Source organism: Zosterops lateralis, assembly GCF_965231275.1.
Source record: "Zosterops lateralis genome assembly, chromosome: 4".
Classification (NCBI taxonomy): domain Eukaryota; kingdom Metazoa; phylum Chordata; class Aves; order Passeriformes; family Zosteropidae; genus Zosterops; species Zosterops lateralis.
Genome location: NC_139765.1, coordinates 41191105 through 41208637, shown reverse-complemented (window position 1 = coordinate 41208637; position 17533 = coordinate 41191105). Strand labels below are relative to the sequence as shown.

General features: G+C 41.1%; 1 protein-coding gene across 3 annotated transcripts in view; it reads left to right on the top strand.

Moving 5' to 3' along the window:
* SRGAP1 (SLIT-ROBO Rho GTPase activating protein 1) overlaps nt 1–17533 on the top strand; it is a 145121-nt gene that overhangs the window by 47438 nt on the left and 80150 nt on the right. The window contains exon 2 of one of the 3 annotated variants that reach the window (XM_083859829.1): nt 10686–10791. The exons of the other annotated variants lie outside the window; for them this stretch is intronic. Coding sequence (XP_083715955.1) covers nt 10776–10791 — 16 coding nt within the window. The 5' untranslated portion in view covers nt 10686–10775. The remainder of the gene's footprint in view (nt 1–10685; nt 10792–17533) is intronic. 3 annotated transcript variants of the gene reach the window in all.

Here is a 17533-nt window from a genome sequence, read left to right as displayed (position 1 = left end):
CAGTGGGATTTGATGACACCATTGCTGTGAGCATCAAAAATAAATTGTGGTTTAAAAAGTGGGCATCACTTTTGCATTGAAGTTCATGCCTGCTTTTCTGACTTCCTCAATATAGTGGAATTCTACAAACACAATTATGCTGACATAGTAAGAAGCTATCTTAAAATTTGAAGTTCTTAAATATGCAAACTACCCATCAGCATTCCCATTTGCCTCTCTTCAACCCAGTTCCCATTTTCCTCCTAAAAGCTTCAGATGATGATTTGTTTTCTCTCAACATAAAAGGAACTTACATGTTTGTATTCCTTTATCCTTCAGATTTTTATCCTGTTTTCCCAAGTAAAGATGTACCACAATATCCTGCTGTGTCCGTCTGTTTGGCTGCTTGCCCTCCTCTGATGAGCACCTTTTCAGCTGGAGGGCAGGTCTCAGCCACACAGGTCAGAGGGTCAGCAGTCTGAGAGACAGGATGCCCCTGAGAGCCTCTGCAATATGCATAGCTGTCTGTAGAAAGGAGGGCTTATTCCTTTTTCAGCTGAGGGCTGTACTAATTAGCTCATCTTTCATTAGGTATCAGGAGATAGAAGCAAACAGGTTACATCATTTCTGCTTTTATTTTTCCCTTTCCTCTGCACTTGCCTATACTTTTTGCCGTTTGTTTCCCCTTTCTGAACAATGCCACTCTCTTGGGAGATCCTGTTGTTTGTCATCCTGTTATTTTGACCAATACTTGGTCTTTGCTCCACAGCTGCTTATCTTTTGAACTTTGCTTGCCTTAAAATTATTGAAGATGCTGCGGGGAAGCCAGCTGGGAGTCAGAAAAGTCATTGAAGCTGTGAGGTCTGTCAGGAAACAGGAAACCCAGGTTGTACTGTGAGGGTTCTCTGCTGCAAGGCTGCTGCCAGTGGAAAGTCTAATCCTGCCATCCTTTGCTCAAGTAGCTAATCTTAGTTTGTAGGCTCAGGCTGTCAGAAGCCAGCAGAAGCTACCTGTGTTTGTAAAGATTGCTGGACCATGTCCTTATTTTGAGAGAAAGATAGATTGTTTCTTGCCTTTGAAACTGCTGCCAGCAGAAGCAGAGTGCATGCACTGAGAAAAAAGTTGTACTTTGGGGAGCTAATTGCTTGAATGTTCAACACATGGCTAAGTGGTAAACTTTGAGCAGATTATGTTTCACTGAATTGTTTTCCCTGTTTGGTGTTTTTTTTTTTTTTTTAATGTCAAATATATCACAATGTAATTTATGAAGACATGCCTTTGAGTAGAACCGCAAACACTTACAGGGACACTTGCTTCAGACAACATATGGCAAATCCTATGAATTATGCACAGCCAACATACGGAGAATGGAGACAGCCTAAGGAAATGATTAGACCTGTTACCGTAGCAGTGACTGTACATTATTTTCACTTGACTGGGAAAAATGGAGTTTTATTCTAAGGTTGGGTCTGAGATTGTTACTGCCAGGTGCAATATATTAACATGCATATGAATATTTAATGGTTTCTAGGAAATGTGGTAGCTTAGTTCTCTTCTTTGCTACACCATGTACTGATGTAGTTGCTACAGTCTTGTTGGAAGAGCAGCAGCATAAAAATAGATCTCAATTTTTTAAGTGTATTATTGTAAAATGTAAGTTACATACCAGCAAACATCCCACACCAGATGGGCGCCTTTCACCAAGTTTGCGTTTACCAATTCCTGCTTTTCTTGTTCTGAAGAGTAGATTTTATGTTTTTACACTCAGGTTAATTGCATTGTTCCACCAACAGGATTTGTTAAGAGTGTGTGGAAATGCTGTTAGTAAAATGCTGATAATGCAGAGTTTGGACTTTTCCAGGGTGAAAGGCCCAAAGGCTTTTAATTTAAATTCTGGTTCTGCTTCTGAGGGTTGTCAGATGTCTTCCATAGCATCTACTTCCTGAAAAAAACACCTAAAACTGGCTAGTCGCACTACAGCCTAGCCCACAGTGCCTCACTGAAATTCTAAAAGTGCCCATGGGTGACAAGGCAACCAGGACATTTGGCCCAGCTGTAGAAGTCAGTACTGGGTGGCCTTGCTGCCCCCAAAATTTCTATTACAGTTGAAAAGAAATCTGGAGGTGACATTTTAGGTTTACATGGTTCCAGTTTGCATTATAGAAGCAAACACCTTCTGAAGCTTCATCTGCGTGATTTATGTATTTCAAAACCAAAGAAACAGAATTCATAGAAAATAATTACCTTCTTTTGCACCTCAGGGTTTCCAGCCAGACCTGCTGTACACTGGGAAGCTGACAGAAGTTTAAGCACCAGAGTGCTGCTCTCAAGCCTGTCTGGAAAGCATTTGTGCCATCCATTATCACCTCTTTTCTGATAGCGTTAGCCATTTAATTCTTCCCAGATGAGTGATACTTAAGTAAGTTTTCTTCAGGCTCTTAATTAGGTATGTTTCCATCCCACTTTCTCCTAGCTGGCCTCCTAGGAAGTGCTGTATGATGATGAGCTAAATCAGAATCTGTACTCCATGTTAACAGTCTTACTTTTTTACCTCTTTTGCTTTCAGCACTCTATATAGTAGGTATATGAACAAGTGTTGGCTAAAGATAATAAAACATCTCAGTTTTTTTACACTGTAAATCCATAAAACTCATATGATTCCATATCCAACATAAGTGTAAATATCAAAGCATATTGATAATACTTTCTGGGTTTACTTTTCCTGAAGATATGTGTCAGAGCACAATAGCTTTCACTATAGAGAATTCACTAATGCTTCACAACATGTGTATGCAAAAAAATTACAGAAAACCTTTTACCTCTTTCGTGGAGGAAGAAGAGTAAAGGGTAAGAAGTGCCTCAGTCAAATGATTAACAACATTATTAGTTTCAGAAGAGGAAATTTATAGGTAAATCTTCATGTCTTTGTGTGTGGGCCATATGGGAAAAGATATTTATTTGATTCTCTTTTTGAAAATTCAGATCAACTTCCTTTATCAGGAATTGAGGTGAACATGAGTCTTCTTTATTTGAAACTATCAAGATTTAGAGCAGTGCTGCCTTTCTCTGTCTAGATTTATGTTAAGGCATTTGTGCCTGTAATGATGTGCAAGACTAATAGATTTGGATTTCATGTCCAGCTGTAGATGATATAAATCTTAAAAGATGTTGAATTTATACAGTGTGGTTCCTCTAAAAATTGAGATCTTAGTTTAACTACAAGTCTGGATGTTTTCAGAGTTTTTTTACAAATCTGAGAATCTGGGATCCTGGATGGTTTTGCTTTCTTGTTCATCATATCAGCATCTGTAGAAATGAATATCTACACTACAGGAAGATCAGGCAGTTCTGCCTTTTAGTGTATTGAACAAAATCCGTGTACTGTCAAAATTCAGCATAATATTTAAAATATCTAAAATCAGAATAGAATATCTTGATAATGTCTTTTTAAAAGGTCTGACTGAATCAGTCTTCTCCTATGTTATGTTTAGTGAGATCAAGGTTTTCTAAGAGAAAATTTATCTCAACGTCTTTTCAACCACCTTTGTTTTTGTCAGTTGCTCTGATGCTCCTGCTTAGCTTTGACTCACCTTAGTTCTGGATCTCTCTGATCATAGTTCAGAGTTTCTAAAATGGAATTGTGCTTTTATGGTAATATTTCATATTAAATAACCTGATTACTGTAAAAAATGCATACGAGTTTTAGGATATAAAGATGCAATGGACTTGGAAGTAAGTGAACAGAAAGCTTATTTGTACAATGGCACAATGGACCTAGGAGTTAACCCTGCAGCTCTGCTGCCTGCTACATTGCAAGTCACCGGACAGGCTTGTAATCACAAAAATGGCCTTTTATTTTTGAAGTAAATATGTTTTTTCCTCTATGGGAGGCAATGAGAGTAGCACCCTAGATTTTAGAGGCACTTTTTAATTGAGAGTCACAGATGGCTTTATTTCTGTGAGTCTGAGGATTTGAACTTCAGCATAGGGATTTTCCACAATACTTTCTTCACTCTGAAAAATGCAATCACCTTGTTGAGTTTCTCCAGACAAGTTGAAAAGTTTCAGGAGGACAGTTTAATAATAAGTCTTATTTGTAAATCAGAATTGTCTTTAACTACTGCTTTTCATCTCACACATATATGCACCAACTCTTTCCCAGATCAGACAGTATTTTTCAGACAGGAAGCAGAAAATGCTAAGGCAACTTCTTATTGTTCAAAATTGTCATTTAAATTTCTAGTTAGAATTTTAGACTTGCAGCCAAGACAATACAGAATAGCTGCAACTTCACTTTGGAGCCTTCAAAGATGAGTGAAGTTGCAAACAAGTAAATCATACTGTACATGTAGTTGGGTTGAAATACTGCCTCACAGTTTACTTCAGGTATTTTTACATGACTGTTGTCTGCTTGTGTCCTTCCTACCTTCCTGCCTGCCTCCCTGCATCTTTTTTTCAGGCTATTTGCCATCTGTAATGGAACCTCTTGAACTCTTCTCAACAGTAGCACCTATTTCCTCCTGTAGCCCCAGCTGCTGGAAGTAGATGTAGAGAGCTGTAGGGTTCTCCTGCTTGTGAACTTGGACAATAAATTGCCAGTGACTAATGCAGATGTTTGGTTTGTGCATTGAAGGCAGCATTGCACACAATTTCCTCTCTTTATCCTACAGATGTCTGCATATTTGAATTGTAGGAATGGGTTTCTTGACACCCAGAACAAAATGTTTTCCTTAAGGAGCAGGAGGAAGTTATTAGTATGCAGACTCACAGCACAGTTTTTAAATGAGATGTTTCAAAAGTACTACTAGTATGCAGGTAAACGTGTCTCTTTTTTTCTCTCTAATCAAATTGTTTACTCCTCCTGGATTTCTTTTGCCATCAAAGCCAGACATTGTGTCTGTCAGCATGCTATGGGGTCAAGCCTATAGGAGAAGGAGCTGGTTTGGGTGTCAGAACCACTCTCACAACTCGTTATGTTGCTACTCAGTCATTTAAGTGTTGTGCCCTTTATTCCTCCGGTGGGACCTCAGACAAGTCCTTCTCCCGTGCCTGCCTTAGTTCCCCAGGCACTACACCAGCATACCAGTAGCTGCCTCGCTTCATACAGTGCTTTCTTAAAGACAGTATAGAAGTTCACTGTGGTATTAATTGTATGTGTTTTAATAAGAGCAGGCAAGCACCTGTAGCTTGGAGGCTCTTGTTTACCACGGGAGACTAGAATAGAGCCCTGGTGGTGAGGAACAGCATCAGGAAGAGGGATTGATTGTGAACTCTGACAGTGAGATGTACCATAATCTCTGTAGCCCTTAGGTCCCTTGTGCCTGACTTCCTTAAGGTCAGCAGGAAAAAAAAAAAAAGATACTCTGATCATCTCAACATCTTTTCTTCCCTATTGCAGTGTGTTTGGAGTGACAAAACTACTTTTTCTTCTGCAGTATATGATGGCAGCAGGAGGAGAGAGATCCTGCCATCTTTTTCGCTACCTAGCAGCAGACAGCCAGGATGAGATGAGATATGTCTAAGCCTTCTCCCCAGTTCTCACCATGCCCAGTAGCCTGAGAAAAGCCAAGGAGGAAAAAATGAGAGGGAGGATAAGGGACTGAAAAGTGAGCTTCCAAGATAGACAACTGTGTCTTTGTAGCACAAAAAGATGAGGACATGAGGGATAGGAAGAATAAGACTGAGAGAGGATCGGCAGTGTAACACCGCCTGGCACTTGGCTGTTTGGAATATGGTAGATCTGTGCTGGGGGCCAATACATGCTCCACTTTGATGACCAGCAGCCAGTGTGAGGTCATGACAGTCACCTGGAAACAACAGCAGTGAATCCTTGAGGAAAACATTTGGCTCGAAAGATTAGAGGGTGAGATGCTTTTCGGCTTTTGATCCCTGTGCATTTCACTCCTAGTTCATTTTCTCTTTTCATTTACAGCATTGATTCCCCTGGAGTTTTTCATCTTTTGTTGGGAAGTATGTTTTTAACATGTCAACAAAACCTTCCAACACCCATAAAGTTCAAGTCACAGGATGATTCCCTCTGATAGCTTAGAGATTGACTGAGTTGAATTTGGTGGTGTTTCTTTAAGATTGAAAATGATAGAGGAAATCAAGCCAGGCCAGCTGAGCTCTGTGGAGAGGCAATTCTGGGAAGATTATCACTCCGTTAGAGCTTCTCATTCTACCATAGTTATGGGCTTGTCATTACTGTGGTTTTCTAGCTATCATCTTACACCTGGAAAGCATTAACACAGGATACAGTTCCTTGTAGAATCCCTTCAAATGTATTTGTTTGTTGAAGTAACTTATCTGTTGCATTTGATGTGACACATTAATTATAATTCCTTTCTCCTGAGACAACTCCTTGTTTTGTTCTTATGAATGCTTTTTTTGCCACAAAGATTCCTTTCTGATATATGTTTTATAGTTCTAAGTCCCTTTGAACAAAGGGGATATTTGGTTTTGTTCTTTATTTAATTGCCATAATTACACTCTTTCCTGACTAGTATGTTTGTAGGTATTAATAACTTCTTTTGTGTTAACATTCCAACATCGGCTAAGTGCCTCTGATCCATAGTAAGTGCTGGCTATCATCTTCCATGAAGCTCTTAAGCACTTGCCTTAGAACATCAAATATATTGCATTTTATCCCTAACAGAAGAAAAAAACTAGTTGGAGAGACCAGTAGCAATAAGGGAAGTGTTGCTGTAGTCAAAAAAGGTATCCCACTGGTACAGGAGAGGTTGTCTCAAGTCAATCTGATCTGGTGCCCAGCAAGGAGGCATGTTTCTACTTCTTCAGAAAACAGCAGTATGTGTTCCTGTCTAGCATATCTCTAGTAGCCAGATGGTGACCTGGCCAAGCTCCCACTTGACAAATCCATCCCTTTCAGGCATTGATGCATGGGCTAATGTCGTATCCAACGTTTCACTGAAGGGAGAACCCCCAAGCAATGTCATGGATCAATGTCCTACCCCTCCCTGGGACTAGCTGTTTCAGAGAGCCAGTTCATCTCACGAGAGTCTTTTCTCCCTCTCCATAAAAATAACCAGACCTACAGGATAAGGTATTTCCTTTTCCTCACAGTGAATAACATCCTGACACCTCCATGCCTCAGGCTTAATGCACATATGAAAAAGCAATTATATGCCAGACGGTTTCCTCCCCAGCTTTCTCCATTATTAAATCACTTCACATTCCCATGTCTTCTCAGCACTGGCTGATCTGTCCCTTGTCACAGGTGTCCCAAGACCCTCAGGACTAGCAACCTGCACAAAGATGGTGGACGAGGTATTCACTCTGGGAGTTGTACCTGCTCTGAATTCCCTCCTGGAGGATTTCTTTCGTGGTTGGCTGCATGAGGAATATTAGCTTCCTGAACTAGGTACTCCTGTATCTTAGTTACTGAATATGGGCACTTGCCTTCCAGAGGCATAGAATCCTGTGGGTTGCTGCTCTATACCACTTCAAATCCAACAGTGAGGTGGATGTGTTAAGTGATGGTCTGATCCGCAAAACCAAAAGGAAATTCTTCCACAGGAAATACTGTGAAATGTGTGGTTGTTCCTGCCGCAGGCTTTAGGCAAGAGAGTAATTTATCAAGGAAGAATCTGTATCATCCTTCTTTTTAATGCTTTACATGCATTTTCACTCAAGTGCTTGACAGTATCCACTGTACTTTATGGCTGACAGTAATAGAAATTGCCCCTGTGCTGTAGGGTTTGGACTGGAAGACAGTGAGCCCTTGGCATTAATGGCATTATTCTTGCCAAGCCGTCAGAGTGTCACTTCTAGGGAAATGTATCCTTGCAAGTATTTCACCGGGGTGTCTAATGCATAGCTGACAGATAATACAGTGCCTGTGCCTGGGATTGAAATGGCAGAGCACATAATCAGATGACAGTGTATCATGCAGGGTGAACAGGATTCTTCTTACTCTTTTTTTTTTTTTTTTTTTTCCTTTCATGTGTGACCACATACCTGACTAAGTTAGGTGCATTTTCATTTATATGCCACTGTGCCTGAGGGGGGTTGTTTTTTCTGCCCCTTCCTGCCTCCTGGTGTGGGGGGCTGCTGGTTCCTGTGTGAGGTGCTAGAGAGCTGTGTTCCAGTGTGAAAAGTGGATTGTATGAATACTAATGGTTAAGAGTCATCAAGCCTTTTTGGAAAGGGGTGATTTCTCTGGTTTCCCTCTGTCAGTAATGGAGGGAGTAGCAACTCTCCCAGGAAGCAGACTGGAGTGCATGGCACTTGGCTGCTGCTTTGAGTCAGTGGCTGAAGGAGAAGCAGGGTGGAAGATGAACTCTCCTAGGCCAGAGTGATAATGTAACCCCATTATAAGGGAACCTACATGGATGGAAAACAATCCTTACCCGCAATTCCCTCACCTGATTTGGTTTTTTTTTCTGGTTGGATTCAGGCCTTGGTTTGACAGATCATGCAGCCTCATGTATCTTATCTCTGGAGGGTCTAGAAAGAAAAAGGAGGGGGCAAATAACCAGGGAGAGGAAGGAAGGTGGGCCCATATATTTCCTTAAGAGCCTGCAGTTAATCAGCTAAGAGAGATCAGCCAAAGCTTCAGTCCATCTGCACTTTAGGTTCCATGACTATTCTGGTTTGTAGTAGCCTTCTTAGCTCCCATCATGCATTACTTTCCTACTCTCAGAGTGGCAGTGGTGTAGTTGCAGTGAGAGCTGATATGAGGGATAATCTTTTTTACCTTGTTAATTTTTAGCGAGATCAACACCCTAAGCACGCATAACACATGTTAGCACAGATGCGCTGCTCTCGATCCAGCTTAGGTCAGCTTAAGTTGCACCTCTGCAGTGTGCAGTCAGATGGAGACTGTTCAACAGCAAGTGCAGAGATAGGCAGTAAGGTTCCTGCTCTCTCGTAACACCAAATTGGCTATAATATTAATTACAATTCTAATTTTGATAGTGCCTGCAGTAAATAGGATGCCTGTTGTGTTTTTGTTCTGCTGCATTTCCTTTTTCCCTCAAAGAACCACATAAGTCTTGCTTCCAGAACACAAAGGTGCACTTGTCCTCCCCCTTCATTGCTTTATCTGAATGTCAGAGCTTGAGTTTGCCTCTCTGCTGTTGTCTGAGGTCAGCTGGATTTTAGGCAGTGAGAAGTGGCCCATGATAGAGAAACCATGGCCAAATTCAGTCCTGTCAAACTGGAAGGTTCTGTTTTTATTCACAGTAACTAATCTTAGCTTCACATTGAGATAATACTCCTTCATTTAAAAGTGATTTATAAAAAAATACTTTAGGTCCTCTGTAACAGTCAAGCTTTTTACTGGAATGTTGCTTAGTAAAAAACACTGAGCAACCCACTTGTTTGCTCTTTTTCTCTTCTAAGGTAGTTTAAAAAATGTATGGTACAAAAACATTTTGAGTGAATATGTTATGGGGCCTTATTGAACTCCATCACAGAAGAAGGTAAAACATCTCAGTTTGCATGAGAATCTTGCAAAAACTGAGAATAAAATCCCTATTTTCCAGGTGTTATATTTGTACTGTCTTCACTCTCACCCAGGCAGCTCTTGTCTTTGCTGCATTAGTTCTGGCATGGGATACATAATGCCACACAAACCCCACATTGTTCCTATATGTGTAGCATTTGTCAAACAGAGGTTTGAGATCTGGATGGACATGTTTGATAGAAATGTCACCATTCTGTGCTGCACGAGAATGAGCACAACTGCACATCCATATATTTGATCAATACTGCTGCTGTTGTGAGCTGTAAATGGCTTTCTAGATCAGACCTTAACAATGGATGTCTCATATTGAAGATGGTGCAGTAATTCTGTATTTTTATGCAGAAAAGGTACAGTTTTCTGAGCTGACCTGGGCTTTACTATATTTCTTCTGAAGTAGCCCACCTGTGTTGAGATGTTTGTCTACAGTCTTTAATAAGGAATGTCATTAATGTCACAAAATCTTGCCCTGTGTTTTTACAAGAGTTTTTCAGTCGTTCAGTTCAAAATCTCATTTATTCATCAGAGCAGCTTCTTCTGTCATCTGATACTCATCAGATGTTTGCCATGTAAGCTGCCTGCAATGGAGCAAATGATTCTGCTCCTCCAAATTTATTTTTTTAAAACCCCAAAAACATATGGGGAATACAGAGGGAGCATATGCTGCAAAGTAAAACATCCTGGTAAATAGAGAGGAGCATCCTCAAACCAGTGTGTTGTGCATGGCTGTCTGGTGTCTGTATAAAAAGGTACTGGAAGTATTTTGTTTCACTCTCAAACAATTAAGGTTCTTGCTATCCTTCCCTCCCTGCATTCAGAGAATATCAGCAGAGGCTCTTGAGCAACAGCAGCTTTTATCAGGATGTCCATATAGGGCAGTGGGAATACAGTGAAGGCATCCAAAATCCCATTTTTGAAAGGAGACCTGAAACTGTTAGGAAGGTAATTTTGCATTCATTTGCTTGGGGGCACCATCCTGAAGTCCCCGTGCACAGAGGAATCCAGAGGAAGGATGCAGGTGGTGGTGAATCCAGCCCAGATCAGAGGCAGATGCATTTGGCATTACAGGAGCAGTGGCTGGCCAGACAGTGTCTCTTGTGTAGCTAATGAGTGCAGGTTTCTAATGAGACCAAGGGTTTGAGACACCGCGCTGAGCTGATGGAGTATGCACTGTGTGACAGCACGAGGAATAAGGACAGCACTTCTTCTTACTATATTTCAGTGAACAAATGCATAGGTCTGAAAGTGCAAATTGGAAGAAGTCTGGTGCTCGGGAAAATGCTGATGGTCTTGTCAAGTATTCCCCTGCCAGATGCAGTCTCTGCAAGGTTTGGAACTTTTGTTTACATCTTAATTGCAAGCTTTTTATAAATTAGAAAACTGAAACTTTGCAGAGGAGGGAAGTTTTTAATTAAAATCATTAAGTGTTTTAGAACTGGAATATGCTTGTTCTCCTTTATTAAATCAGAATGCTTAAGGGCTTTCCTGAGTTGTTTTTTTTTATTTGAAATCACCTCTGCTTGCACAGTGCTAGCATCCTTATTGGTAAAGATATGCTTTGAAAGCGTCTTTCATTTTCCTGCACAGTGCTGGTGGATCTGCAGCACTGGCAATGGTACTTCTCCAGGAGTGAGTGGAGGAAGTGCTCAGGAGAGGTAGGCTCTCCAGCTTGATGTTCCCAGCAAAATACCTGAGGGATGGAGGCAGGTCAAGCTGAGTGACACCCTTGATACAGGATGGCAATGAGGAGGTGCTTTGAGAGGAAGGATCTTTTTGAAAGTTCTAAGTGTCCTACGCTGAAATGGAACTCTGGTGCATTTCTATCGAAATGCTGGTTTTATGTCTAGCCTTAGTGACAATTCAAGAAACAACTAATTATTCAGCAGAGTTAAAATGTTGCAGATGTGCTTCTGACTGAAAGGACGTGAGGTAGGTCTTCAGTTACCATCTAATCACATTGCCTCAGTCAGAGACTACTCTAATTCTGAGTGGCTTTTCCACCGATGTAACAGTGTGTCTTTTTCGGAGTGCAACTTTGACCTTTCTAGATCCCAGTCAGCCTCTCCAGTAGAGAAACTGCTTGAGAAGAATTCAGGTAGCAAAACCAAGCTCACACATCCACACATGTTACAAGGCTAATTCAGCAGAGAGGCAGAAGGGTTCGCAGCTCCAGATCAATTTCCAGCAAGCGTTTATTCCATATGCTGAAGGTGAAATCCAGAGCCAAAGAGGGGGAGACCATGTGGTTTTTCTCAGTTATATAGGGTCTCAGGTTCGTGGGTGATACAAGGGGCAGGGCAGGGGGCAAGTGACCATAGAGAAGACAGTAAACTGGACACCAGGCCCCATAGCCAATGGGGAAACAGGGAAAGGGGATACCCATGGAGGAGGTGATGGACTTGCAAAGCCCAAGGAGAAGATTGCATAATATTTGCAAGGAGCCATGGAGGTGAAGCTTTTTGTTACACCTGGGACGGGTAATCTTCACTTTTCCAGGGCAAGGCAGTTGAAAATTCCTTTAATGGCACAAGGGACTCCACACGCACACTCTGAGGAGCTCAAGCAGCTTGTTCAGCTTGAGTATGAACTGCTTGTAGCTCTGCTGTAGAACTTTTTCCCAGCAAGCTGGCTGACAACTAGCTTTTTCCATTCAGGCTATTGGCTCTTCTGATCTCCTTAGAGAATGCCATATACCTGTGTGGCTAGAGAACTCTCTCTCTGAGAAGTAGGAAAGGCTTGCTTGGCTCCTTAGGAGAAGGAAGCTGAGCTCAGCATCGTGGCTGTGTACCATGTGCAGTGATCTTCCAGACCAAGGGATGCTTTGCCTACCCCTGTTCCTAAAGCAATTTCATAAATGGAGCTCTAGGGGAGAAAAATAAGTCTAGTTGTAACTCCCTAGTAGATTTCTATATTTGCAAGTAATTTCTACATGATTGACAGTTTTGGGCAGGATTGTTTGTTCTCCAAGCAAATTCATTTTGTTTGAAGGTTGAAAGAGGGGGTTCCTGCTGAGTTTAGCTGGATTAATTTGGGTGTTACATTTGTATTGAGTCTTCTGTCAAGCATTTCTTCATGCCTAAAGTTCTTTAGTTTCTCAAATTTTGACATCATTGGTTTAAACCAATTCTAATTTGCAATGAAACTGGTCTTACAGACAGGGGATGAACCATTACCTGGAACAGTGCATCAAAAAGGCTTAACTTGCAGAATGCTTAAATACTGAGCACTTACTGTCTTTGCTTTCCATTCTAGGTAGAGTTCTTTTTTTACCTTCTTATCAGCATTTTGTTCCTTCAGAGTAGACAAAAGTAAATGTTGCTCAAACCCCTTTCACAGATGCTGTCTTATTCTTGCTATCTTGTTCTTCATAACCTGAAAGTTTGTGTAAACAAGTGAAAATACATCTCCAAGCTTTTTGATGACACCACTTGTTTAGAATTTGTAACTTGCCTTTGGACTCCCATCATTTGAGCCTTGCTATTTGCAGTAAGGGTGTGTTTAGAAATACAGCATGGGACACCAGGATCATACAGTTTGCAGCAGTGTGCAAAGGTGGAATGAAATTTATAGTAATAGTCTTGTACCTTTCTGAGCAGTATTTCTGGACATGCCACAAACAGGTCATGGCACCCGTAGAGTGGGGTTCACCATTCACATTTGATGTGTGTCTCCTGCAGTCTCATCTGAGCTTGGCCTGTGTTCAGCACTGAGTGGGCATGTGGTAAGTTGGAACTGAGTTATAGATGACTGTCCTGAGGAAGGTGCAGCTAGCTGTGAAATGATCCTTGTTGTATGGAGAAGGCACAGACGAGGTCTTTTAGATAATACCCAGCTTGGACATGAGTAATCTACAATTTCAGACTGAGTCAACTGGGATGACTTAAACTTCATGCAAAGGTAGTCTTCTTTTCTTTGTGATTTTTGCATGACAGGATTATGACAGATTATCACCAAAGAGACAAAGCAGTAGATTAGCACTAAGATGAAAATGTCTATCCAGGCAGAGAGGACAGGAGTGATGCTTCAGTAAGCACTGTCACTGTACTTTGACAGACTAGGCGCAGAAAGGAAGCTGCAGTGAAAATGCACGTTTTGCAGAAACTGGAAAAAATAAATGCTTTTCGATTGGTTTGTCTGTATTTTTGTGCCCTTTAAGGTTTATTGATAGATTTTAAATGGAACAGGAATAGAATAATTTGAGGCAAAGGACTGCAGGTAATTTGAGGCAAAGGATTGCAGGTAACTTGAAACTCAAGGTCATCTGGGTTTAAGTTAACCACTATCTGTTGATAAGCTTAAGTAACTCCAATGGCTTGCCACTGTAGTTTTCTTTTCCAGGAACTGACCTGGTTTCTCCTTATCTGTCTACCTGTCTTTGTTCTATAAATATTTCTGATGAGAATTTCAGTAACTTATTTCATGCAGAAGTAGCAATTTACTTGTCTAAAGCACACTGGCATCTCTTTCTGCTCCCTCTGCCCTTTCCAGGAGATGCTCTCTAACTCTTTAGTCACAGCAGCCACCTTCAGGCTAAGGGACAGATTCTTGTCAGCAGTTTGGTCATTTGTCAGCGTTTGGCAATCCTGGGTTCATCTAGCCTGAGTAGGTATGCACTGCTGTTTCAATACTTTTCCCAGTACTCCTGATTCTAACTCATCTTAAAAAAAAAAAAAAAAAAAAAAAAAAAAAAAAAAAAAAAAAAAAAAGTGGCCCTAAAGTAAAGATTTGGAAATTTAGCACTGTTGTGCTAAAACCAATATCAGGAGTATTCAGAGTATTCCTGATTAAGGAAACTTAACCTAGGATAAAGCCTCCTTTGGCAAATTGTCAGAAGCCTGTGAGACTCAAATTGCTTGCTGGCATATCTGGTTTGTCCTTCCAACTATCCTTGCTTTTTTCCCCAGTTGGTATATGTGTTTATAGCATGTTGCATCCTGTGGCAGCAGTGTTCATCGTGTCCAGTGAGGTTACAGCCGCCAGCAAGGAAACAGACGAGACAAGTCTTTTTTGTTAAGAGTCCATTTTATCCCCCCACCCCCGGAGCCGGGGAGGGAGAGGAAGGCAAGAGAGACAAGGCTGAGAAGCGAGAGAGAGAACCCCACCCCCGTCTCCCCTTAGGCAGAGGGTCTGGGGTCGGGGCAAAGGGCAGGTGAGGGCATTGACCTGAAGCTAAGGGAGACACACCGAGGGGGAAGGAACCACAAGGCCAAGGACACTGAGGGGGGTCAGAACTGACCAAACCATTGTGTATAGAGCACATTGGAAGTATCCCCGCAGGCAGGAGGGGTAGCTGGGGTCTGTCTTGCCAAGGCCAGACCCTGGACATTGAGTACACTGAAGGGACTCCACAACAGCATTTATTATTTCCAATAAATTTCCCTAGTATTTTGCTTATGGTTGGCTGATGATCTTACAGGATGGAGATTTCTCCATTGTATATGTCACATCTTTCATTTCTTCATTAAGTTGTGCACGGTAATTCACAGAAGGTGAATTACCAAACAGTTTTTTCCTGGAATAAAGAATAACTAATTTTGCAGGTTACCACTTTGCTACCCAACTGCTATGGCTCTGTTGTGCTTCTCAGAGCTGAAACTTTATGCTTACAAAACATCAAGATTTAATTTCAGTTTAGCCAGGGACAGGGCTTAGTAGCTACAGCTACTGCCCTGCTATTGCGATTCTTCTCATTTACTCACTCCAATGCAGTTTTTGCTACCAGAATGTCTTATTTCCAAATGGAGATATGCTAAAAACATAGGCAATAATAGTTTTATAGCCTTTCTTTATAAAGAATTCTGAACTAAGCATGTGAAGCATTCATCCCTTGGCCATGCACATCTGTTTCCTATGGCTGTTTTTGGTATCTTTGCTTTCATAGAGCAATCATCAGAACCCTGCTGGAAACCTTAATCACCCATATATCTGTTGGAGATAAACATTTGCAAAATAGACAAAACAGTGAATTAATGCAGATACTGGATTCTACAAATCATCAACTTAAAATTTTGTTCTTTCTGATATTTCATCTCGTTAAAAAAACAGGAGTAATATTTTCTAACTTCTAACAGCTTGAAGACTGTTTCCAGGGAACCTGGAAATATGCAAATTATTTTCGCCCAGAGTTCATTTACTAGCTGATACTATTTTTCATTTTACTGTTGAGTGAGTAAGCAACAGTTACCTACAATCTCATGGGATTTTTTTTCTATTCCCATTAGCAGGAACCTTGGGTGGTGGGGGCTTTTTTCTCCTGCTACTGTAATGACTGAAGGTAAATTTAATTAAATGTGGTCCACAATCCAATTTATACTTCCCTGTAGCAGGAAGAATCTTCTCTGTGACACTGAAGGATTTGTTTTTTCCCAGCTGCTGTTAGTGGAATTCGAGGCTCTGTATAATTGGGTTCAAAACCATCCTTTGAGGTAGGCATTTTATTTTCTCACTTAGGCATTACATCTTCTGTCAAATCAGAGCAGTATATAGACAAATGTATTTAAAGCATGGCAGAATTTATCTAATCTTGTTAGGTGACATATAAAAATACCTGTTGGTTACTACTCCTCATATAATAGTTTAGTCAACCAGCATGGTGATTATCTGATTATCTATTTTACATTTTTTAGTAATCCCAGAATAAGTAATTCCAACATGATAGGGGTTATTGTTTTGCTTAATTAGTAAAAATATGAATTTTATGTTCAAAGTTTGGCATACAGAACTTTTTTTTCCCATTTCCAAAATGTGATGTCCTGTTTCTTAAATCCTTATTGAGTCAAATTCAATATTATTTGCTATGTGAAAATGAGACAAGACACTGAAATTTACTTTTGGGTAATACAGTCATGCTCAGACAACCAGAAATCTCTCACTGAGGATTTGGTTTTGCAGACTTAGGCCAAGTCTCTACTAAAAAATTATGCAGATCAAGGTCCATCTGGTCTGACAGACATACTCCTCAGCCAGACTTGCACTTTTACAGTTAAATCTGTCCAAGAAGTATGAAACGTGGTGATAAGAGTTTCATTCAAAGATTGGCTGGGTGGTAGATGCCATCCTTCACTCAGCACTGAGTGGGTGAGTGAGGAGCTCTGATCCCCCACTGCTGCATCACCAGTGCAGGGCCATCCCTGGTCTGTGCTGCTGGTGAGCAGGGGGCTCATGGGCAGGGCCTAATGCTCTGTCCAGAAATGAGCCAGCACCCAAAGTATGCTCTGCAGCTCTGGCATGTTGCCCAAGACAGTTTCTTTGCCCCATTTGGTTGGCTGGGGTATACAAGTACAAGTACATCCTTAAGTGACTACAAAGATGTACTCAGGTGAGTAATTAGCATGGGATATGCATATAAAGTTTTAAAACTTTAAAGGTTGGAGGCTGTTGTAATTCTCTAGGGAAATGGTTTCTCCCTCCTGACCCCCTGGACTCCCTTACCACTTAGAGTGACCCTTACTTCCTTCTTTGACCCCATTGGCTGTGGTCCAGCTATCTCTCCTCTGAGCTGGGAGGCTATAAATTGTCTCCCCTTCCTTTGCTCGCTCTCTTTCCCCCATGGAAACTCGAAGAATAAACGCCTGGGACAAAGGTCCCGGGGAAAGGGCCTCTTCTGAGATATCTCACCTTGTCCTTGGTATAATTCTCTCCAAATCCTCCTAATAACTGAGCTAGTTAAAAGCCCCCAGGAGGAGGGCAGGAGAGTGAAAATATCAGGAGGCATCTCAATGGCATAGCTGTTTTTGTCACTGAAGAAGAGGAGCATCATGATCTGTTGCAGCAAAAAAAAAGGTACATATTTGTTTTAGGAAAAAAACCACAAAGGTGATCAATGTATTAAGTTGGGCAGTTGGAGTTAAATGTATCAAAGCTAAATGAGCAATAGTGAAAGTATTTTACTGTATGTTAGATATGTTGGACTGAAAAGTGATGTGGGTAAAATGCTGGCACACAGCACAGATTACTGTTTCCTTTTTGTGCTTAACTGCACTGTGACTTCACCTTGGGACTTAAAGAGCTGTCACTGAAAGTCATGGCTGGGTTAAATGCATGCTCTTATTTATGACATGCAGCAGGGTG